Here is a 24,470-nt window from a genome sequence, read left to right as displayed (position 1 = left end):
GTGCCAGTTAACTGAAAGTGATTTTACTGTTAAGTGGAAGTGTCTGAACTGTGTTGGTGGCAGGCCTTTGGAAGCAATATTGGCACAAGAACTGTTTCTTTGAAAGTTGAACAATATGGGTTTTCGTGGGTGAGCAGTTGAGAACAAGCATATGTTCAGTCATGTTCAGTGTCATGGGCCAAGTAATTAAGCACAAATCTAACCACCATTGGGCACTGGAGCACTTGAAAGAGAATGTTAAATCAGGCTTCACTGTCTTTCAGTCTGATGGTCAAGTCTGTGTTTGGTGGTTGTAATGTACAATATCAACTGCAAATTATGAAGTAGAAGAAGGAGTAATGATATTTGGCTGTCTTTCATGGTTCAGCCTAGGCCCTCTAGTTTCATTAAAGTAAATGCTTAACAGTAAAACATACAATGACTTTCAGTATAATTTAGATTCTTCCTGCTTTTTGGCAACAGTGACCCTCTGCACAAAGCAAAGTCTATAGATAAATTGTATGTTGAGGATGGAATGGAAGAACTTAAGTGTCCTTCACATAGTCCTTACCTTTAACCCAGTTGAGCACCTTTTGGGAAGTATTGGGGTGCTGTTTGTAAGACAGGCCTGATATAGCTAAATACAGTAATCCCTCCTCCATCGTGGGGGTTGCGTTCCAGAGCCACCCGCGAAATAAGAAAATCCGCGAAGTAGAAACCATATGTTTATATGGTTATTTTTATATTGTCATGCTTGGGTCACAGATTTGCGCAGAAACACAGGAGGTTGTAGAGAGACAGGAACGTTATTCAAACACTGCAAACAAACATTTGTCTCTTTTTCAAAAGTTTAAACTGTGCTCCATGACAAGACAGAGATGACAGTTCCGTCTCACAATTAAAAGAATGCAAACATATCTTCCTCTTCAAAGGAGTGCTTGTCAGGAGCAGTGACTGTCATAGAGATAGAGAGAAAAGCAAACAGATCAATAGGGCTGTTTTTCTTTTAAGTATGTGAAGCACCGAGGCACAAAGCTGTTGAAGGCGGCAGCTCACACCTCCTCCGTCAGGAGCAGACAAAGTGAGACAGAGTTTGTTTTTCAATCAAAAATCAATACGTGCCCTTCGAGCTTTTAAGTATGCGAAGCTCCGTGCAGCATGTCGTTTCAGGAAGCAGCTGCACAAAAGATCACAACATGAAGATAATCTTTCAGCATTTTTAGACGAGCGTCCGTATCGTCTAGGTGTGCGAACAGCCCCCCTGCTCAATCCCCCTACGATCAGTCAGCGCAAAAGAAAGAGAAAAGTAAGCTGGGTAGCTTCTCAGCCATCTGCCAATAGCGTCCCTTGTATGAAATCAACTGGGCAAACCAACTGAGGAAGCATGTACCAGAAATTAAAAGACCCATTGTCCGCAGAAACCCGCGAAGCAGCGAAAAATCCGCGATATATATTTAAATATGCTTACATATAAAATCCGCGATGGAGTGAAGCCGCGAAAGGCGAAGCGCGATATAGTGAGGGATTACTGTATACCTGTAACTTTTTGACCCAACTAATGTTCTTGTGGCTGAATGGAATGAAATTTCCATGACAGCATTCCAGCATCTAGAGGAAAGCCTTCCCCAGACCAGCAGAGGCTGTTATTGCATCAAAGGATGAGGGATAACCCAACTTCATATTAATTTTCTCAGTCTTAGATGAAATGTTAGATGAGCAGGTGTTTTTTTTTTTTTTTTTGGACATATAGTGTGTGAATTTATACCATATCTAGGGTTGTTTCCAACCTTGACCATGATCAGAAGGGCTTAAGAATGGATTTGTATTTTTAAACATAGTATAGTTGTTCTGTACTAACAACCTAAATCTAGATCAGGGAGAATAATTGTATCAAATTTCAAAAGTTGAGAAACATTATGTCCTTATCAACATCCTAAACCTATTTTAAGAAGTAAATATAAGAATTACAGTCTGTGGTTTTCATCCATCCATCCTCTTCCGCTTATCCGAGGTCGGGTCGCGGGGGCAGCAGCTTGAGCAGAGATGCCCAGACTTCCCTCTCCCCGGCCACTTCTTCTAGCTCTTCCGGGGGAATCCCAAAGCGTTCTCAGGCCAGCCGGGAGACATAGTCCCTCCAGCGTGTCCTGAGTCTTCCCCGGGGCCTCCTCCCCGTTGGACGTGCCCGGAACACCTCACCAGGGAGGCGTCCAGGAGGCATCCTGATCAGATGCCCAAGCCACCTCATCTGACTCCTCTCGATGCGGAGGAGCAGCGGCTCTACTCTGAGCCCCTCCCGGATGACTGAGCTTCTCACCCTTAAAACCTTTGTGGTTTTAACTGAAATATTCAGTAGTCTGACTGAAGTCATCCTGCCACTTCTACACTGTTGAACATATTGTCATTTGGATGTGCAACTGCAGTTTTATGATGTATAATGTGCCAAAATGTCTTTCAAATGAAATGCTATCTTATTCTAAAAGAATGCATGTCAGTGCTTATATTATCTCCCACAGAAACTGATGCTCATTATTAGTTGCTTAACTTGGTTGTAAAGAATTTCACAGAGTTGTTTTATTTTTGATCTAGATTTGAGATTGAACAAGAGAAAGAACAAACCACTGAAGATAGATCTCATCCTGCAACCTGCTTCTCAGATTCCTGCCCCCAAAGAGTGAGCTTTTTTCTTTCTAAGTTGTGTCACTCTTTATATAATAGAGTTTCACATATGGTTTACCATTAAATTTTCTACAGTATTTTATCTTACCAGCAACCCAATGCAAAAAAGCTCCGTCGGATTGCTATTCGTGCAAAAAAATTAGAAGCCCAAGGAGTGGTGCCAAGATCAAAAAGGCTACTACTAGCACGGCTCAAGAGTTCTCCTACAAGAAATGCTGGAAAACAGCTGCCTGGCAATGATCCAGGGAGGAGCTTCTTTGATCTCTGGGGTGACACGGGTAAGGAGGCCCTTCAAGTTACATTTTAAAGCTGTTTAGCATATTGGATAGAAGATGTAATGGTTTTCCCTAGTAGAAAATAAAGTCCTGTCCAGAATATTTTTCTTACTATAACGAGGTGTGACAGAATTACAGAGAACTACAAGGTGACCTTTAAAGACATTCACAACTTGTCCATTTATCTTACTACTCCAAACTTCTAAGTACTGAAAATCTAGATACTACTTTTGAAATACAGCAGCAGTTATTCTAATAGAGAAACTGTATGTTTATTGACATTTGTACTATTCTGTCCTCTTTATTTGTATGCAACAGTAGTAAGATGGTATTAACTTGAATGCCTTTTATTATGTGAAAAGTTCAAAAAGAACTGTTTTGGCAAAAAGCAAGGCTTTATTTTAAATAAATGTACTAGGGTTATACTTTTCCCATATGCATCCTTGATAAAAGGGGGATGTCTGTTGGTTGTGTAAGCTACCATTGAGGTTATGATGAGGGCCAGGGCCATGGAGGAAACTGTAAAATGCTCTTAGTTATCTTAGGCTGTGTGACAGTCCACATACGCAGTTATGTAATACAAATCTTTATGCAGTTTGCGGTCTGTTTTCAGGTTCCCCCTCTTCCCCCCACACCCCATATTTCTGTGCATCACCAGAGTGCTTTGTACTGCTGCTCTTTTATTATTGTTGTTAAATTCTTTTTTAAGACATTAAAGAGCAGTGTGTTGAAATTGAAATACATAGAACAGGCTGTGAATTCAGAAAGAAGTAGTTAGAGGTGTCAAGTATAAAGCTAAAAAAATGTGTTTGTTACAATAAAAATGTTACACAATATTTGCAGTAAATGTTTTAAATCATAATTCTATGTTGATGAGCATTATTTGTATGGTAAGTTGGAGTGCACAGGACATTTAGTGCTACTCAGGACTGTTGGATTCAGATATTGTGTATACATAAGCTTAATTTTTTCATTAATTTTCAAACCAATCCTTTAGTGATTTTTTAAAAATATTTTTATACATGCCACAAAGGCAATACATTTTTCACTACTACTTAAGAAATGCACCAATAAAATTTGATTCAAGTACTAGAAATGGTTCGAAATGATTCCAAATGCAGATACCAGTATTAGGACCAGTATTCCAGCAGCTATTATAACTCATTCCTAAGAAAGACTCATTCATTTAAAAGTTAGTGAATTTCAAAGCAAACAAATAAAAAAAAAAAAGTGTGATAATACGAAAAAAGAAAATTTCTTGTCTATGATGTTCCATTAAGGCTTAAGTGTCTAAAAACATTTCTTTAAGTTTCTATATGCTATCCAGTATACTAGGATCATATGAACAGTAACAATTATGTAATGGTAATGATAACATACACAGTGTATGCATATTAACTAAGCATAATTTTTGTGTAAGAGCCGTTCTCTTTTAAGTCAATGCTAAAGGTTAAATTTACCAACATTTTTGTTTAATTTAAATAGAATGTAGCTTTCACATAGATACTGGAAGATTGTTTATTCCCTATATGCTAACAAGTTAAAGGAATTATCTTAATGTTCTGCTATATTCATGTATATAGTCAATCGAATGCTGTCAGATTGACGTTTGACAGCTAGAAAGAAACAACTGTTTAGACAGGAGGCACTGAGGTCACATAGTGTGTGTTATCGTATTAATTTCTAAATTCATTTTTTGTACTATTCCTGTGACATTTGGATTGAGTTGAATATAGAATAGGTTTCTGTATAGTACAGCAAACAAAACTAAACCCTTGGAAGTTTTCACATTTTGTTATGCAACATAGAAAGATAGTGGATTTATTTTTGACTTTTAACACTGGTCAACCAAAAAAAAAGTGTGTTTAATAGCAAAGTAAAAACAGATCGCTGCAAAGTGCTTTAAATGAATTAAAAATATAAAAACAAAATAGTGAATTGAATGAGTATTAAACCTTTTCAAGCCAGTATTTAGTAGAAAAACCTTTGACAGCTATTGCAGCCTTCAGGCAGTATGAAGAGGTCAGCTATGGACATCTGGACATTGCAGTTTTGCCCCCATTCTTTCATTCATCAAATGTCAAAGGTCTTGTCAGTGAACAACCTTTTTTCAAATCTAGGCACAATGTCTCTGTTGGATTGTGATCAGGACTCTTAAGTTTGCCACTGCAGGACATTACTATTATTGTTTTTTAGTAGGGATGCTCCGATCAGGTCTTTTTAACGCCAGTATTGATCACCGATTTCATTTTACTGGATTGGCTGATACAGATTTATTTATTTTTTCCCTCTATTCCTTTTAGAAATACTTTTTACAGTTAGCTCCAGCATAACATAGGACATAGCCTTATGTCCTATATTAAAGTGGTATTTGGTATTTTTCTAATTAAACTCTAGACCATAGTTGTTAACTGTTCATTTTTTACTAACAAAATGAAATTCTGTAGGCTTATTGTTCAGTGACAAGAAAAATACTAAAATAAATACATTTCTTTGAAATGCATACTAATAAAATATGTACAAAAATATTTATCCGCAACGTATATGACATAAAATTAAATGCTTCTCATACTTACAAGCTGACATTACGTTTAAATGATCTTAGCCCTCAATGCAATGTATCAACATATATTCACAGCTTCAAAACCTGCCCCCAAGTAAAATTAAGTTTTGCGAAACAACTATTTGGAACTGAAGTTCACTTTCTTTGTTCAAAGAATTTTGCACATGCCTAGAATATTACGTTTCCACCCAAATGTGTGCAGCAGAAGCCATGTGTTGAGTTCTAGAATTAAACCTTACAGAGATGATATGGATGCCACTCCCTCTGCAGCAGACAACTAAACTGGCAATTTTTTACACACCACATTTCAGCAGAATTAGTAATTAGGATTTGCTTTTAATTTGGTAGAGCTGTAATTTGTTCCTCTGCATGGTTGTCAGACAAAAAAAAAAAACAACAGATAAACTAAAACTCAATACTGGCTTTATGCTGCACTAAAGTTTGTTGGCTAGTATTCTAAGAAGTGCTTATTTTAATTTCATCACTGCCATAGACAATAGCAAAGCCTCATTTTAAAACTTCCACTTTTGACCATAGGCTCAAATTAATTTATAAATAAAAGAAAATCATTCTATTATCTGGCTGCCTGCAATTAGAGTTGTTAAGCAAAAAGGGATTTCGAGGCTAAAGATTTTCTACTTCTGTCAAATAGTTGTCTTGCTCAAGAGTCATTATTTTAATCTGTCAACTTGTCTAGTAGACTCATGGTGGGGTTTTTTTTTCCTCCCTAGTTGTGGGCTTTTGTCCAAATCATGTCACAGTATGAGATTTATTTGCACTGGTATTAAATTTTCTGAAACACCTGCCTTTACATTATTTGCATCATCAATTCACCAAGGTGTCATTTTTTTTTTTTTTTTTTTTTTGCAGGGTTGTTTGTTTTAGCCACAACAAATTACACTTCCCAAATCAATTTCTTAATTTCCCTGGGTATTGCAGTGTAGGAGTATTTTATCTAAATTCAGCACTAGACAAAATTGCTCTGCTGGCACCCTCTCCTTCTGTCATGTTACCCAAGTAAAATGAAACAGCTGCTTTCAGCTAATGACCTTTGGCCTATTTGTGTGTGTTTTGTCCAAGTAAAATTGGGAATTGAAAAGAACATTTAAAGCAAGCACTATGTTCACTGGGAATACACCTGGCCTGATGAAGAGCAGTCTTTTAAAACCAACTTTAGTGTTCTGTCCCTATAAGTTGTTTTTATCTATAGTGTGGTGCTGTGTCTCATTATCATTGTGTGCCAACTCGTGGTAAACTACATTTTACCCTCTTGATATCACAAAATATTTTTATTAACAACATAAAGTTATCTCTTGATTTGCATCTTGATTTTTTTAAAGTATAAAATTATAAATATAAGGGTATTTCTTACCTAACACTGTACAACTAGAAAAATGAGTAGTGGTAGTCTATAAATGTTCAAATAAGCATGCAGCTGATTTCCTCCATGTTAGAATGGCCACATCTTTTGTGAGTGATGCAAATTTTCCCATAAATTTAAATTATGTCATTAATGACAGCTCTCCAACCCAAAGGACCTTTTAATGAGCACTTGTCTTATCTAGTGTTTGCCAGGATTGGTTATAGCCTGGGCCCCCATTTTTTCTTTTTTTTCCTCTCTCTCTCTTTGTACATCTGCTGCCTCTTCCACTTGTGTTCTATTAATGGAAGCAGCCTGCTCCAAATTATCCATGATTACCCCTGTGTCTTTAGCACGTGCATATCACCTAACCATATTTCACATTTGCACATCTGTTAATATATCCTATTTACTGTCTTTAAAAATAAGCTGTATTCTTTTTTGGTTGGGTGTAAATTTTTTTTGCTTGTAAATGCTGTTACTAGGTTAACTTTAAATGTTCAAGAGAATAAAACAATTAGTATAGTTTAATTTAGTATTTTAAAAAGCATGTCAGTATTAATATTAATATTTTTACTTTTAGTTGAAATAACACCTGGCAAATTTAAAAAACAGTTTATGAGCCAAATTAAATATTGCAACTTTCTTTCTGCTTCTGTTTGGCCACAGTAAATCAACAGAAGTCCAAATTCCAGCCCTAGTCCCACATATGCAAACCATTGGCATTTTTTCCCAAAAACTAAACATCATTTTACACACTTCATCACCAGCCCCCAAAACCAACAAAATCACACAAGTGCAGATCCTTTGTAAATTAGTCTCCCTCCTTTTAGCGCCCAAGTCATCTTGGTAGTAGAACAGTAAGACCTTAACAGTAAAGCACTGAAGTAGTAAAGTGTGCATCTTACAAATAAATTTTGAATACATCCATTATCTAACCCACATAATCAAGTTCAGTATCATAGGAGCATTTACTGGAAGCATTGGGCACTAGGGTTGAGTGATGTACCAAAAAAAAACTAATTTTAAAAAAGTACAGTACCAGCATTTTGTGACTTTCAGTACTGGAAATAAGCGTCAGCTTCCCTCTCAACACCATCAGGACATCATGGAGGGACAGCAAGCCCCCTTAAAACTGATTCAGGGATTGCACATTTAATGTTTTCATTCTATGAAAAGGCAAGTGGTGCAACAGAAAGGCGCTCAATTATGCTGTGTACCAGGGGGGTGATTTTAGAGTTACCCATTACTTGCTTTGGAACTATTTTGGTACAGTTACTGTGGTCCAAAAGCTGGTATAGATTCTGAAGTCAAAATTTTAGTACAGATCCAACACTATTGGTCTCACGGCAAGAACCAACCCTGCATGAGGTATCAGTCCAATATGGAGCACATTCAGTCAGACTGGGCTAATTCAGAGATGTCAAATGGCCTAACATTGAGATCTCAAGGACGTTAGAGAAAACTCAGAATGCCTATAGAAAAACCTACATAGAATCTGAGAGAACATCCATGCTCCACACAGAGCCAGGCCCAGTATTTGAAGCCAACACTCGGGAGATGTGAGGCAGCAGAGCCATCATGTGTGGCCCCCACCACCACTCCAAATCCCTGAACTTGCTTTAGAATATATGTTATATTAATAAAGTATCTTAATTGCAGTGTTTCAAAGCTGTAGAAACCAGGCTTTAGTCTATAAATGTTATGACTAAAGGTTATAATTATGCCTTAAGAAGAGTTGTCAGTATTGTACTATTTGCAGAGTTTCAATCGGCTTAAGAGATTTTTTTTTCCCCTTCTTGTTTAAGGGAAAAAGAAATGGCTCATCCACTGTTTCATCTCATTAAAACAGTTAATTAATTAGGTAATAAATGTATCATTCAGTTTTACTAGGAAAACACGGTTAAGTTTCTTTGACACGCAAATGAAAGTTAATGCTTATGAATTAGATTCCCTAACCGCTATATATAGAAAGAAAACACAATTGGTCTTGTCAGTGTCACAGACACCAGTAGTGAATGAAGAGGGTTTTGCATGTTGCTACTACTATGCTACAAAACCATCCTCACTTCAGCTCAAAAGAAGAGAAGTCTCTTTTTGGACCTCACTAAAAGTCTATCCTTATACATTGCTGGGGACAGTTTTTCTTTTAAGGATGTGTGTTACCTTGTTTGCTTCTGGGTACTTCCACTTTGCAAGTTCTGGGTACTTCCACTTTGCAAAACTAACTAGTGGAGGTATGAACTGAGTTTTCATCTTGCTGATTTCAAGTACAGTCGTAAAGAATGATTACCTGCCTTGTATCTGGCACAGAAGTGCCTTAGAATTTTATATAATTGAAATGATAATGATTTGATGAAGCTGAAAGTAAATTGACTGTGTTTATACATTTTAATTTTCTTCTGCTAGAATGCTGTGGTCAGTTTTGTCAAAATATGCCCCCTCTCACTTTTATTTATATACTAGCTGTCCCCCACGGCTCTGCCAGCGTAGTAGTGAAGCAAGGCAAACTTTAAAAATAAATAAAAAAAAAAAAAAATGTAATAAATAGCTTTCGTGTCCGAGTGCCTCTTGATATACAATATTTTTGGTTTTGCTATCGGGGTGAGAATGTAGCTGTGATCTCTTTGCCAAGAAAGTAAAAAGTTGGCAAGGTATCTCTGGCCAAGTGGAAAGTAGGTACACTCCAACATCAAATGTTGGCACTGTATCTGATCGTGTTCAGCTCTGACGGGAGAGCGCCCCCCACATGGGGAGAAGAGCACGTGGCCATGATATCGCTGCCAATGAGCAGGTACCCTCTAAAGCACACGTAGCTGTGATCTCTCTCTTAAAAACGTCAAACATTAACTCCTTAACAATCTCTAGATGATAATGTCTGCTGAACAAACAGGTATTGCCAGCTAAGCGGAAGCAAGGTACGCTCCAACACATGGGGAGAGGTACAGCGACTCGAACAGAGATAGGTGCATGAGTGAGGATGGTCCCATCTGGCTCCCTACTCTTGAGTTCCCCCTCCCCTCAGCCCGCAGCCTTTTTTCAGATTCACGCAAATAAATCGGTGCCACAACTGAAGTATAATACTTAGCACAATGAGAGAAGTAGCAAAATCATCGAGAATGTCTAAGCAAATTATAGAAAAAAACCCTATCTAAATCTGTTAAGTAGTTGTCTCGTGAAAAGCAGACAGACATACAGACGTTGGATTTTATATATATATATATATATATATATATATATATATATATATATATATATATATATATATATATATATATAATATAGAGAGAGAGAGAGTACAAAATGCAAACACATACCTCAGTAAGGAATCTTTAGAAGGAAATGTATTTGCCTAAGTGGTTGTGTAGTCTTTCCCTCTCTGTATTTGTGTTTCTGTTCATTAGTTGAACTGTTTCACAATTAATGTTGCATCCCAAACTTCCAGCACTTCTGATGTCTGTACAGGCAATGTTGTTTTAATCCTTTTGCCTTTTTGCAGAGGGTGAAGCACCAAAGGAAGATCCCTTTTACTTAGAACAGACAAAAAGGAAGCAAGTTGCAGTAAGTACTTCCTACATCACTAATTTATGAGCTTTATTTATTTACAAAGTCTGAATCTCTACCCACTCCATGAAAGGAGATATTTAAATGAGAAGTGTTGCTATTCTTAACAAGTTTGACTCCGAATTTAATTAAGTGGAGCCAAATAATGCATTGATGCATTATTCTTCTTAGTTGTTTTCCATTTTGCTCCAGTTCTGGTGTGATTTAGGAACCAACCACAGACAAGGTTGGTAGTCTGTCACAGGGCCAAATCAAGCATACAACAACACTCACCTTTTTAGAATTCCTTAATAACCTAACCTTCCCATCTTTGAAAACTGGGAAAAGAATGAGATTAGCCAAAGAAAAATCCACTTAGACAGTGATCAGGCTGAAGTATATATTAAAACTTCCACCATGTCACTCCACGCTTGCAAATATCAATATTCTGGCATTGTAAAACATACCTCAAAAAATTGAATGAAATTGTTATAATTAATGGCACATTTTTTGTTAAGGCCAGGTAGAGGAGAAAAATTTTGGAATCATTCAACGATGAGTAAAAAATTATAAAATCATTAACCCAAAAAATTACAATTGGTACTTTGTTATACCGCCTCTGGCTTTTATGACAGCTTGAATTCTTTGGGGCATGGACTTCTCTAATGAAAAACAACATTCTTCATCAATCGGTTAAATAAAATAGTTTTGTGTCATATCTATGATTTGTTTTTACCAACAAAATAAAACCGCTGAATGAACATCCTCCAAGATTCCTTCAAAATAAAACATCTGAATGAACATCCTCCAGTTCCATAAATTTGGCCAGGGGTTGTATAAAGTCAGTTTAGACCTTGCATTCACCTGGCGTATCTGGAGGAAAATATGCACAGACAAGCAATAAAAGTTCAGCGGCAACTGATTGCAGGTCTCAAACCCAGAATCCTGCTTCTTGGAGGCAGATCTTTGCATTAAATTAATTGGTAATTCTAAATTGTTCAAGTGTTGGTATGTTCATGGTTATGCATTCCCTTGTTTCTATTTATTCTGCAATAGACTCCTCTCCAGGAATACAGAGTATCAAGAGAACTCCTGCACAGACATGGTGAAAACACAAACTGTATATAGAAACCTTCATGGCCAGGATTTGAATCCAGGTCTTCAGAGTTATCAATTTGCATACTTCAGTGCAAGCTGGATTAAAGTCTTAGGTAAAAGACTTCACTTGTTTAACAACTAACTTTCTCTTGTCCTACACAGCGTCCACGCCGACTTAATATCAAACCTTCAGCTTTGCCACCTGTGGAAATTCCTGTGGCGGGAGCATCTTACAATCCAGATTTTGATTCTCACCAGGTAATGTTTTTGTGTTCTTTTATCTTGGCTTTGGGAAAAGCAGACCAAAGTGATTAGAGGTAGGACAGAACTGACTTTCATTACTGACCTCTGATTGTTACTTTGTATTTTCAGTCCTTACTGCTTCAGGCACATGAAGTGGAAGTGAAGAGGCAGAAAGAAGAAGAGAGGCTACGGCGACAATTGGCTGTGCCAGCCGAGGCTGTTGCCACTGAAGTAAGCAATTTATGTTGTGGATAGAACATTCCACTATCATTAAATTGACATATAAGTTATAAGAAGATGATTTTTTATAAAGGTTTTTTTCTTATTACATTACTGTGTATGAGTAATACAGAGTATGTTGTTCTTTACATTATTTGGCTACATCAATCCTTTGTTGATCTTTCAGTTTACTTTTTTCCTTTTCTTGTCCAGGAAACTAAATTCACTGAGCAACTTGAAGGACTGCTAGAGGAAGATGAAGAATCTGAAGTAGAAAAAGATGATGCACCAGAGAAAGGGGCAGTAGCTGAAGCTGAAGCAAAAGAGAAAAAAACTGAAAAAGAAAGGAAACGAGAAAGACTAATACGAGAAATGGTAAGAAGTTTGGCTGCACATCAGTTTCGGGATATAGAAAATACATACTGATAATAAATAAACTTCACACTTTGCACAATAGTTTTTATACCTTTATTGATATGTTTCTCATTTAGTTTATAATTTGAAAATAGGTGGATGGTTTGACACATGGTTTTACACTTACTTGTACAAATGATTTTTTTTATTTTTAATAGCCCAATAATTTAATGCTGCTACACACTTAATGGTAGGAGTATCTAGGTTTTTCCCATCTTTTCCTAGAATTGTGCAGCTTGTTAAAAACTCCTATGGAGTGACCTTATATTACATGTTGAATGTCATAACTACTTGTAACTTTGCTGAGGGTATATATTTCTAATAAATGTATAAATAATAGGGATATACATTTTCAATTTAAACAGTAGTCATTTAATGAATGTCTTTTCTAACTGTAATAAAGAAACCAGAAATCACTTATGTGCCTGTGTTTATATTAGATACAAGTCATTCCTGAGTGAAAAGCAATGGAAAGCCAATAGAACTGAAAGGCTAGGATGAGAAACAATGGGATCAGCTCCATATTCAGAAAAGCTGTCAAATTGGAGTTGCACATTACAACAATAATTCTTTCAAGACTTAACGTGGCACTGAATCCACTCTTTCCATAAGCCATATAACGTTTTTTCAATATGATAAAGATGAGCAAAGATGGGGGTGCCTTGGGGTTTTAGGAGCAAAAACTAATGTCTGTAATATAGGTGGACTATGATATCAAAATTCATGGATTTATGATGTCATGTATTGTTCTGCTACACACATTTTAAAGAAGCAGTTCCAGATAATTTATTTTGAGTTTTTTTTAATATAGGTTTTATATTAATGAGGTATTTGTACTTGAACACAAATGAAATGTAAAAAAAAATGGCATTGTGCTCCGCCTGTTGATGCACAGAGAAGAAAGAACAGAAAGCTTAAAGAAGGCTGTTAAAATAAAATACCATAAAAATAATGGGAATGATTGAAAATCAGTCTTACAATTGACTTTTTTTTGCATAGTTGGTGTAAGTAGCGCTCTTTTATTGGGAATAACATCTTAGTTCTGTTTTTTAGCCTTGTTTTGCCTAACTCTTGGTGGTAGTGGATTTTTGCATTTATTACTTATTTCAGTGTATAAGCAATTTGCTCCTTTTGCTGTGGCAGAATATGAGTGTTTACTGTATATTAATATGATCAGGTGTGTCACAGTTATATTGTTTTTCTTTGTGTTTTTTTTTTTTTTTTTTAAAGAAAATGCACAGTATCGCCCAACGGAAAGCCAAGGATCACAAGCAAGAGCTTTTTCGACTTCGCTCAATCAAGGCTGAATTGCGTAAATCTGAGGAGATTACAGCACAGAGGCAACAAAAGCGTAGGGATAAGAAGGATGCAGAAGTCACAAAGACCAAAAGACTTGGCAGACTGAAGTGAGTGTCATGAAGTGTCTGGAGGTATTGCTTTCAGAGTGTCAAGTTTTGTGTATGCAACTCTGCTCTAATGACTAGTTTGTAATGTTTTACACTATGGTTTTGAGGTTGGTTTTCTATTTTTATGACTTTTTTATGTTTTAAGATATCAGGATCCTGATTTGGATGTCCAGCTAAGTGATGAGATTGCAGGATCACTCAGGAAATTAAAGGTGAGTATATCTAAGTTTTATAATATTAAACGTATTGACTGTACTTTATCCATTTTATCTTTTAAAGTCTGGCACTCTTGTTAAAACAAAAAAAAAATAGATTTGGGTTAGTCTGCTGTCCTGCCACCTAATCCATTTCTGCTCAATGATGAGCTCATCCTTGCGCACAAAGTATTCCTAGTGGATTCCTGCTGGGAATGTGAAGAATGCACAGGTTTTCCTGAGCATGACCATGTTGGGTGTAGCTTTGGGAACTGAGGGCTGAGGATTGTTGTGACTTGTGACAAAGCAGCTTCTGTGAACCCACTTATATTTTGCCAGACCTTCAGCCAAATCCATTTTTGTAATGGAAGAGTTCATGTAAAATTAAAAATGTCATAATTGTTTTGCTGTTGTCCCACCATGCTCTGTTGAAGTCTGTGAAGTTTTTAAAATTTTCTTCATATACCTTTGTTGGTTTTTAAATTAAGGATTCTGGTTTTCTGTCCAGTTCCCGAAGATGTCATTTTAGCTTAATTGATGATTTCAAACTCAAATTGTATGAGTATCTATTGTGGTAAACTATTGCCAAATCCATGGTGGGTTCCTAGCTTTCTTTTTTTCTTTTAAACAAGATATTCAGCCATATACAGAGGATTCAGAAACTATTTAGACCCCTTCACTTTCTTCACTCTTTATTGTGTTGCAGATTTAATTTTAAATGGGTAAATGTGCCCTTTTTGCCCATCAATCTACACTAAATAACCCTTAATGACAAAGTGAAAATAGGTTTTTGACAGAAATGTTTGTACATTTATTAAAAATCATAAGCAAACATTTCTCATCCATGCAAGTACTCGGATCCTTATTCAGTACATTGTGTAATCAGGGACTTGTACAAAAATGTCTAAGGTAATACTACACCAAAGTAATTTGTTTTTTTCCCTTTATTGAGACACAGCACATTTAATTGGATTAGAAGAGTGGTCAAGAGAAAAAAATGTAATTTTAGACATTTCATAGTAATGAAGGAGGGAGAGAGAGTGGTAAAAGAAAGAGCCAAGGATCAGATGAAAGCAAAGTGGCATGCAGTTTGGTTTCATGCCTGACAAGTGAACATAGATGCAAACTTTGTTGTCAGGCAAATGTAGGAAATGATCTAGTGTTGAGAAAGAATCTATATTATGCATTTGTGGATCTAGAGAAAGCTTTTGGGAGAGTGTTAGGCTAGGTGTGGATGAATGATTAGTGTCTGTGGTAAGGAGGTATGAATAATGGGTCAGGACAGCATAGTGAAAGTTAAGATGGAGCTGCACCTGGGATCATTTCCAAGTGTTGTTGCTTTTCATGATCGTGATAGCAATTGTTACCAGAGAAGTGCGTGTAAAATTGGTATGGGGCCCTTAGTACACTGATGATTTATATTTATGGCAAAAAATGAAGTGAATTTGAAATAGAAGATACTGAAATGGAAAGCTGGTTTGGAATTGAAAGCCTCAAGGTAAATGCGGTAAAGATAAAGGCAGTGGATGGAGGTGAAGGGGCAGGAGACAGGGAAGAATTGGGCACAATTTTAAGAGCCCAATGCGGCTGCAGGGTTTCATCACAGCCATTGTGTGCTTTTATGGGGACATCTGCCTTAATTAGACAAGCTGTTATTCGCTAGTTTTTATGTTTTGGGGAGTTTAAAAAGTTATAAAAACATTTATTTATATAGTACATTTTCATACAGGTAAAGTAGCTCAAAGTGCTTTACAAGATGACAAAAAGAAAGTTATATGAAAGGAAAAACAAATAGGATTAGGCATTGAAATTAATGAATAAGTAACTAATGCAAAGTAAGGTCAGTTGGCTGGGAAGACAGGAGAAAAAAAAAAAAACTCCACAGTAATGCTGGAGAAAAAAATAAAATGTAGAGGGGTTCCAAGGCCAAAAAGACTGCCTTGATTTTTTTTTCATTGGAATACATTTAGGGTTTATGTATATTTCATTTGGATATTTTTTAATTAGCATTTTTCCAGACTTTCTGGTAATTTAAGTTATGTTATGTACTATTTAAAATGTTAATATGTCTGGCGGCAAAGTAGTTGTATCCGTACAGAATTAATTTTGTGTAGTTTGCCTGCTTGCCTACTCAACTTATCACTAATTGTCTCTATTACAATGTAGTTAAAGGAGCAAACTCAACAGAAAAAAGGTAAAATAGACCGAAATATTTCAAAAGAGAATTTAAAGCTATGGAAATAATATTTTTGAATTTTATTTTATTTAGAAAAGCACAGTAGTGTGAGATTTAGAGTTTAGCATAAAACTAAAGACCAGCTGATTATACAATAAGATTAATTAGAGGTAAATTGATGAACTGACTGTGAAACTGGTTAAACTAAAACCTGCAGCCATAGTGGGCTTACAAAATTAAACTTGAGAACCACTATCCTGTAATCACAGAGGAAACAGGCTGTTAATAAATGCATGAGAATAATGATACTGACAGACACAGAATTTGTTAGCAAATTACTCAATGAAAGGTTATGCGCTTGCTTTCAGGATCAAAATTCAGACCAAGTCATTGTTTCATATTTTTTTTCTTTCCTTCTGTGTGCTTCAATTTCATTCCATGTTTCCATTCATGCATTTGGGTTAATTGGTGACTCTGAATTTTCTTGTACCAGTAGGTGTGGGAGTGTGTAAGTGTATGTGTGCCTGGCACTTCCAAAATGGGCTCCAGCTCCACCTGTTTTAGTACTAATGACAAAGTTTTGACTGAAGTTCAACTATCAAATAAACACTTTCACAAAAGTTACAAGTATAACAAAACAAGAGAGCTTTTATTCAAGACTATAACCAAAGAAAAAGAAATTGGGTTAGTGTACTTTGTTGACACGATTGCTTTGGTAGTACAGTGGTAAGAACTGCTGACTCATAGCCAACAGGTCACGGGTTCAATGCTGGCCGCTTCCCAGAATTAACGTTTTGAGTAGTGAGCTGCTCTTATTGTTACTATTACACAATAAAAATATACATTTGATTTGAATCTGTAACAGCCGGTGTAAATGTATGGTACTTGTAAAGGTTAGCTTTTTTTTTTTCCCCTCCCAGCTGGGTTTCCAAAATGAAGGTACATATATCTGGATAGATGGAAGTTGTCTGTCTATTATAAAAAGAAATCCTGTCCTGGAAAGCAAAAAGCAAGTCTACGATATGTGATCTTCTCGTAAGACATTTTAAAGACCCGCGAGACCAACGACATGCCCTACTTACAATCTATCAAATAGGACAATAGGCAGCAAAACATTCAGTCTTGTGTAGGATTTGAGCACACACAGATCCAGGGCTCTCAGCGCATATAAAGCGTATAAGGACAGTACGTTATAAATTAAATGTCGACATCTAAGCGAAGAAAGCAGCGTGGAGAAAAGAGACTCAAATGCGTTGGACAGAAAAAAGAGCAAAAAAGAATAATCGAGGTGCAAATTCAGAAAATAAGGAAAGTAATTATCAGCCAGGAACAAGTGGAATTGAAAAAAAAGCATGTCCAATCCGGCTCTTAATTAAATGACAATGAGTAAAAGACAAAGTAGAACTTCATAAAGACGTTTACAAACGTTGGCGCTAAACACATGCAGAGCAGGTTAGAGACTATGAAACCAGGGAAATTAGAAAGGCTCAAAAAAAAAAAAAACTTTGGCGCTATACACATGTGGAGAAAGTTAAAGGATATGAAAGTAGGAAAATTAGAAAATACAGTGGTGTGAAAAACTATTTGCCCCCTTCCTGATTTCTTATTCTTTTGCATGTTTGTCACACAAAATGTTTCTGATCATCAAACACATTTAACCATTAGTCAAATATAACACAAGTAAACACAAAATGCAGTTTTTAAATGATGGTTTTTATTATTTAGGGAGAAAAAAAATCCAAACCTACATGGCCCTGTGTGAAAAAGTAATTGCCCCCTTGTTAAAAAATAACCTAACTGTGGTGTATCACACCTGAGTTCAATTTCCGTAGCCACCCCCAGGCCTGATTACTGCCACACCTGTTTCAATCAAGAAATCACTTAAATAGGAGCTGCCTGACACAGAGAAGTAGACCAAAAGCACCTCAAAAGCTAGACATCATGCCAAGATCCAAAGAAATTCAGGAACAAATGAGAACAGAAGTAATTGAGATCTATCAGTCTGGTAAAGGTTATAAAGCCATTTCTAAAGCTTTGGGACTCCAGCGAACCACGGTGAGAGCCATTATCCACAAATGGCAAAAACATGGAACAGTGGTGAACCTTCCCAGGAGTGGCCGGCCGACCAAAATTACCCCAAGAGCGCAGAGACGACTCATCCGAGAGGTCACAAAAGACCCCAGGACAACGTCTAAAGAACTGCAGGCCTCACTTGCCTCAATTAAGGTCAGTGTTCACGACTCCACCATAAGAAAGAGACTGGGCAAAAACGGCCTGCATGGCAGATTTCCAAGACGCAAACCACTGTTAAGCAAAAAGAACATTAGGGCTCGTCTCAATTTTGCTAAGAAACATCTCAATGATTGCCAAGACTTTTGGGAAAATACCTTGTGGACTGATGAGACAAAAGTTGAACTTTTTGGAAAGCAAATGTCCCGTTACATCTGGCGTAAAAGGAACACAGCATTTCAGAAAAAGAACATCATACCAACAGTGAAATATGGTGGTGGTAGTGTGATGGTCTGGGGTTGTTTTGCTGCTTCAGGACCTGGAAGGCTTGCTGTGATAGATGGAACCATGAATTCTACTGTCTACCAAAAAATCCTGAAGGAGAATGTCCGGCCATCTGTTCGTCAACTCAAGCTGAAGCGATCTTGGGTGCTGCAACAGGACAATGACCCAAAACACACCAGCAAATCCACCTCTGAATGGCTGAAGAAAAACAAAATGAAGACTTTGGAGTGGCCTAGTCAAAGTCCTGACCTGAATCCAATTGAGATGCTATGGCATGACCTTAAAAAGGCGGTTCATGCTAGAAAACCCTCAAATAAAGCTGAATTACAACAATTTTGCAAAGATGAGTGGGCCAAAATTCCTCCAGAGCGCTGTAAAAGACTCACTGCAAGTTATCGCAAACGCTTGATTGCAGTTATTGCTGCTAAGGGTGGCCCAACCAGTTATTAGGTTCAGGGGGCAATTACTTTTTCACACAGGGCCATGTAGGTTTGGATTTTTTTTTCTCCCTAAATAATAAAAACCACCATTTACAAACTGCATTTTGTGTTTACTTGTGTTATATTTGACTAATGGTTAAATGTGTTTGATGATCAGAAACATTTTGTGTGACAAACATGCAAAAGAATAAGAAATCAGGAAGGGGGCAAATAGTTTTTCACACCACTGTATAAAAAAGAAAGTAAAGATCGCAGTAGCGCAAACAAACAAACTGCCTCATTTAACTATGCACCAGTCTGACTTTGGTTTTGCACAATAATTACTACACTATTGCACCTTAACACTTAATTCTACTTTATTCACATAATTTTACTTATTTATTATGTTCTACTGTACTGTTATCTTTCAATCTATGACTTTTTGTTAATTTAACTGATATTCTTCTAACTTTGCACAGTTTTTGATAAGCGGATCAGGATGCATTTCACTGCGTGTTGTCCTGTATAACTATGCATGTGACAAATAAAGAATCTTGAGAATTTCAGAAACGGAGTTTACCACACATGCATTTATTGGTTACTTTGTTCATGTATATATACATATTGATCTGTCTGCTTATTTAAAAAGCTAAATTTACCCCAGGAGTCAAAAACGTTCTGTCTAGCCCTTGTACAAAAACCTAGACAAAAGCTGGGGTATCACCTTGGTAACCCCATGTACTTTTGGAACTGAGAGAGGAAAATAGCATGACTTTACAGACAGGAGTCCAATGCAGAACTCTACTTACTTTGTTACTTTGTAAAAAAAAAAATATTCACTGCTGATGATGTAGATCGTTTTGTCTGTGCTGAAATTCTAAACAGAGAAACCTGTCCTGACCTCATTAAAAAGATTCAGCATATTGGGACTCGCAAGATTACAAATATTGTTTTTACAGAAGTTCTGAAATAAAAGTGAAACTAATGAAATAGCAACAATTCAAAGAAAAAAAAATCTTAAAAGTGTGTATCCAGAAAACCAAACACGGGGGTTGGTGAGCGAAGCGAGCAGGGGGTGAAGCCCCCTAGTCTCAAAGAAAAAAATTCCTTAGAGAGAAAATGACATGAAATTTGGATGAACTGTTCTTTTATCATAATCATTATATATGTTTTTGTGCTGCACCTTTACTTACTTATTAGTCTACTGTATATCTAGCAATGTAAGCTTCTCATCAGGTTCTATTGACTGAACAGTTTTTGTCACTTCTTGTTGCATTTGACAGCCAGAGGGCAGTATCTTAAAGGAGAGATTCAAGAGCCTGCAGAAGAGAAACCTCATAGAGCCAAGAGAGAGAGCAAAGTAAGAGCTGGTTAGGGGTGTTGATTCTTAAGGGCTGGGAACATTGTACCCTTGCTTGTGGAACTGCATTCATGTAGTGCACAACGCAGTCTGATTCTGGCTAAAACAGTGTTGGTCATTCATGCTGGTCTTGTCTGAAGTCACCTAGCTGTAAAAATGTGTTTACAGTTCATCTCTATGCCATATAGTTACTAGTTATTTTAATTTTTTTAAATTGTTGAAGACTTAAGAACATCACCAGAAAACAAAAATCACATTCCTGCTGTTATTTATGGTGTAGCCTTTAGTGAAAATAATTAAAATACAAGGCATTTGTGGCAATAAAATCCCATTATTACGCAGTGATTTATTTGGGCACGCAAAACTAGTCAAGATGTTCTTTGAGTCAGTAACATCTTTTGTAATGTACCACATACTTACTCAAATAGCAAGTCTTAGACAACATACACTTATCCTGCCCAGAATGCCCCCCTAATGCCAATTCCTCAAAGATCAAAACCACATATAAAAATGAAAACCTAAAAACTGATTTTACTCATTGTTTTCTGTTAGATTAAAGAGATTGGATAGTGGTTGTTTGGACAGTTTAATCTTACAGTCAGTTTTGGTTTTATTAGATAGTCACTCGTAGTTAACCCCTGTTGTTCCATCTAAAAGATTTCTCATCAACATTTGTACGCTGTTTTTAATACAAAAATGTCTAAATGTAATTTTCATTAACTTCTGTTGCTTGCAAACTTTGAGGTCCATTTCAGGTCCAGAATGACATTTCATCATCAACCTTTTTCATTTTGTAACCCATAAGGGTGCTGCTCTCCATTAGCTTGATCACCAGTGTGTAGCTTTCTTTTCTAGTGGTTTTAGAATAGCCTTTGAAGAAATCCATGATCTTTTAATACTCAGCCCCCTCTAGAAGGTCTGTCCTTTATCTGACACTATTATCATAAGAATAAATCCACACCCTGGGTACCCTGCTCAGTTTTATGTACAACTTACAGGGGGTCTTCACCCAAAATTACATGTAATTCCCACATTTTTAAAAAAGAAGTAACATGGCATGGAAATATTAATAGATTTTTCATTTCTTTGGGGTGGGGGTGAGTAGCCTTACTATATTAGAAAATCAAAGTGAAATGTGTAGCACCTAGTTAATTCTGCAGGAAAATCAAGAGTTGGAATTTTCTGATCTCTTTTGCATTATTTCCTTGTTTTTTGTGATTGCCTTCTCTTTTAGATAAATGCCCTGTTGTTCAAGTTTCTCAATGCTTTAGTACATCCCTGCTTACATTAGTTTTTCTTGTCATGTTTTAAGGTTCAAACGAAAATACAAGTTGAAGTATGTAGAGAAGAGAGCATTCAAAGAAGTACAGTAAGTATATTGTGCTTATGGCCCTGCCAGATTGATATAGTACAGTGGATGCTTACCTGTGCATTTTGCCCTCAAAAAATTATTTTTGTTTCTCCTAGGTTGTAACTTTTATTGTGTACAGATGACTTACCACTCCCGGAAAGACTCCCTGCAGCCACAGAAATAAATGTTTTGTAAAAAGGTGTTTGCTGATCCATACAACATAGAAGTTCTTCTGCACACGTGACTTCTTGTATTTTCCCCGAAGTGGCTGATTTCATAATTACCCCTTGCCTGCAGTTTTCTTTATTTGCAAGTTTTGGCTTTTCATGCCAATGACAAATGATCTTTTTCAGACAAAATGATGAATGGAAAGTGGCTGTGTTGAATACACGGGGACCAGAGGAAACTTCTTGTTTTTTGTTATATTATGTAATATATGATAAAAAAAAATAAAGATTAACTTTCTCTCTCTGCCCCTTGTTAGGGAAACCAGTACTTGTGATTTATGTTTTTTTTTGGATGTCCAGCTTTAGCTTAAAGGGAAAACTCAAAAGGCAACTTTCTTTCAGGTGTAATGCAAGTGAGACAAAATATGTTTCTTTAACATGAGGGGAATTTGGGAGAAGGAATTACCTAAGGGAAGGAACAGTTCCAGCTGGCTTCAGCTTTAGTGAAAATAATGGACTTGGAACAACTTGTTCAGTGTTAGGGAAGAGCAAAAAATGAGACACCCTTATGACCTTAGATATTAGGCTCACAGGAAAATAAAATAAAAACAAACCTGCCATGGCTAGCTCAACTGTAGAGGATTCATTGCAACTGTGTGTATAATTTCTTTTTTTATGTGTAGCATTATATATGCTTGTTTGGAAATTTTTCCCATGGAAAGAGTTCTTGTTTATCCCCATTCTATATGCTGTAATACGTGAGACCTGACTCAGTGTTTTTTTCTGTCATCTCGGATTTGTCTTGGACTTTAAGGTATTTGTACTTGGACTTGGCCACTGGTCTCGCCAAATAATACGGTCAGTGGTCTCGAATCGAGACCAGCTGCCTTCTTTGAAAATATACATCTTTGTATTTTTATGTTTATATGTTTCAATTTCGGCTTCCAGGACATGCTTGTGTCAGGATTCCCCAAGTACAGGTGTAGCTGAGATAGCTGTGCTTAATTTTTTTGTACAGTTTTACTGCAGCTATTTTTTGTTTTTACTCATTAGAATCACATTTGAGAATGTCCCGATTGACACTGTTAATTTTTAAAAAGTTATTACTATTCTCATTTTCCTTACAACAAATTCTTAATGTTATGTTTTTTGCATGGAGAACCTAGCACCCATGCACACACACCGTGTTTATTAACCATTGTGAAAACAAGAAAAAGTCTTAGGCTTGTTCCGGACAAGAGCTTTTGTACAAATGTCAGTGACAGTTAGGGTAAGACTTGGCAGCTGCTTGTCATTTTCATTTTTGGTTAGTGTCTTAGTTTGATGGATTAATATGTACAACCTCTGTTAGTCAGAACAGTGCCGTCTTGATCATTTCCTCAGTCATGACAGCAGCTAAGGTTTCATTTATTTCAAAAGCCCACAGTCACTTCTGATGCAGGTTCATTTGATTGAAAACTCACTTCATTCTTGAGATTTGCATATCACAGGTATTTACAAACAAGCATTATTAGATTGACTCACAACTTTTTGTCTAACTAAATATGAAGTATATTGCCCATCCCTGTAAAGATTCTTTGGTCATAAGCTTTTAAAGAACAAAAACGAAGGAAAAACGTAATCCATTCCTTCTGGGAAGAGTTGTATACTATAGTTGGAAGACTGTGGAAAAGAGTGTAGTTTGGCAATTGTACTTGTTACAACGGAATGGTTAAAAATATGTATTTTAATGTTCCCTTGTATTAAAATTTTCAGATTAAAAGAACAAAAAAAATCAAAGTGTCCATGATCTTATTTTCAATTCAGACTTTAAACACAAATTACTTGTTTTTCAGTATTTCAAAACTATGCTTGAAAGACCAAAACACACACAGAATACTCATTAAATTAATGTTGTTTCTTATATTTCTCCAGTGCAGCCATGAAGTGATAAATACATCATAACTGTAAAGGAAACAGAAGAATAGAACATAATATTGGGACTTAGGTTAGAAATATGCACATACACATTGCCTGCAACAGAAAAGTTCATTTTAGTAATAACTGTATTATGTAGAAGAGTTGTATGAAGCAGGTACTAAACTCTTTAAAAGGCTAAATCTTTGTTTATACAATTTGACCATTTAAGTGACTTATTTTATTTATTGCTCATTATTTTAACATTGCCAGAATGTTTTTCACAGTTCTATCTTTGTAGAGTATTTGTTATTTTTCCATCATAATATTGTTTCATACTAGAAAGCTAATGTTAGAGGTGTGACATTTTAATTACCAAAATAGCTGTGTAGTGTCACCCAACCACAAGGGAGATAGTCCATCACAAATTCATTGAACAGGAACAAACAGTCAACCAACAATGCTATTTAGAAGTGCTGAAAAGATCACCGGATTTTCTATGAAGAATAAGACCTGAAATGTGGCCTGACAAGTGGGTTGCCCATCATGACTGTGCCCCAAGCTATGATGCACTCAGTGTTCACGACTTCTAGGCTAAGAAACCAATTACCAAATTG

At 36.4% G+C, this 24,470-nt stretch overlaps 1 protein-coding gene across 1 annotated transcript in view; it reads left to right on the top strand.

Annotated features, from left to right (window-relative positions):
* Positions 1-23,736, top strand: part of nop53 (NOP53 ribosome biogenesis factor) — a 63,714-nt gene extending 39,978 nt beyond the window's left edge. Inside the window, exons 3-13 of the mRNA XM_028807652.2 lie at positions 2,566-2,650; positions 2,731-2,933; positions 10,353-10,414; positions 11,657-11,752; positions 11,867-11,968; positions 12,170-12,331; positions 13,601-13,776; positions 13,922-13,988; positions 20,363-20,439; positions 21,752-21,808; positions 21,907-23,736. Of these exons, the coding sequence (XP_028663485.2) occupies positions 2,566-2,650; positions 2,731-2,933; positions 10,353-10,414; positions 11,657-11,752; positions 11,867-11,968; positions 12,170-12,331; positions 13,601-13,776; positions 13,922-13,988; positions 20,363-20,439; positions 21,752-21,808; positions 21,907-21,913 (1,094 nt within the window). The 3' untranslated portion in view covers positions 21,914-23,736. The remainder of the gene's footprint in view (positions 1-2,565; positions 2,651-2,730; positions 2,934-10,352; positions 10,415-11,656; positions 11,753-11,866; positions 11,969-12,169; positions 12,332-13,600; positions 13,777-13,921; positions 13,989-20,362; positions 20,440-21,751; positions 21,809-21,906) is intronic.
* The last annotated feature ends 734 nt before the right edge of the window (positions 23,737-24,470 follow it).

This window comes from Erpetoichthys calabaricus, chromosome 1 (genome assembly GCF_900747795.2).
Source record: "Erpetoichthys calabaricus chromosome 1, fErpCal1.3, whole genome shotgun sequence".
NCBI classification, from domain to species: Eukaryota; Metazoa; Chordata; class Cladistia; order Polypteriformes; family Polypteridae; genus Erpetoichthys; species Erpetoichthys calabaricus.
The sequence above is the reverse complement of the archived record's forward strand: the minus strand, read 5'-3'. Positions and strand labels throughout refer to the sequence as shown.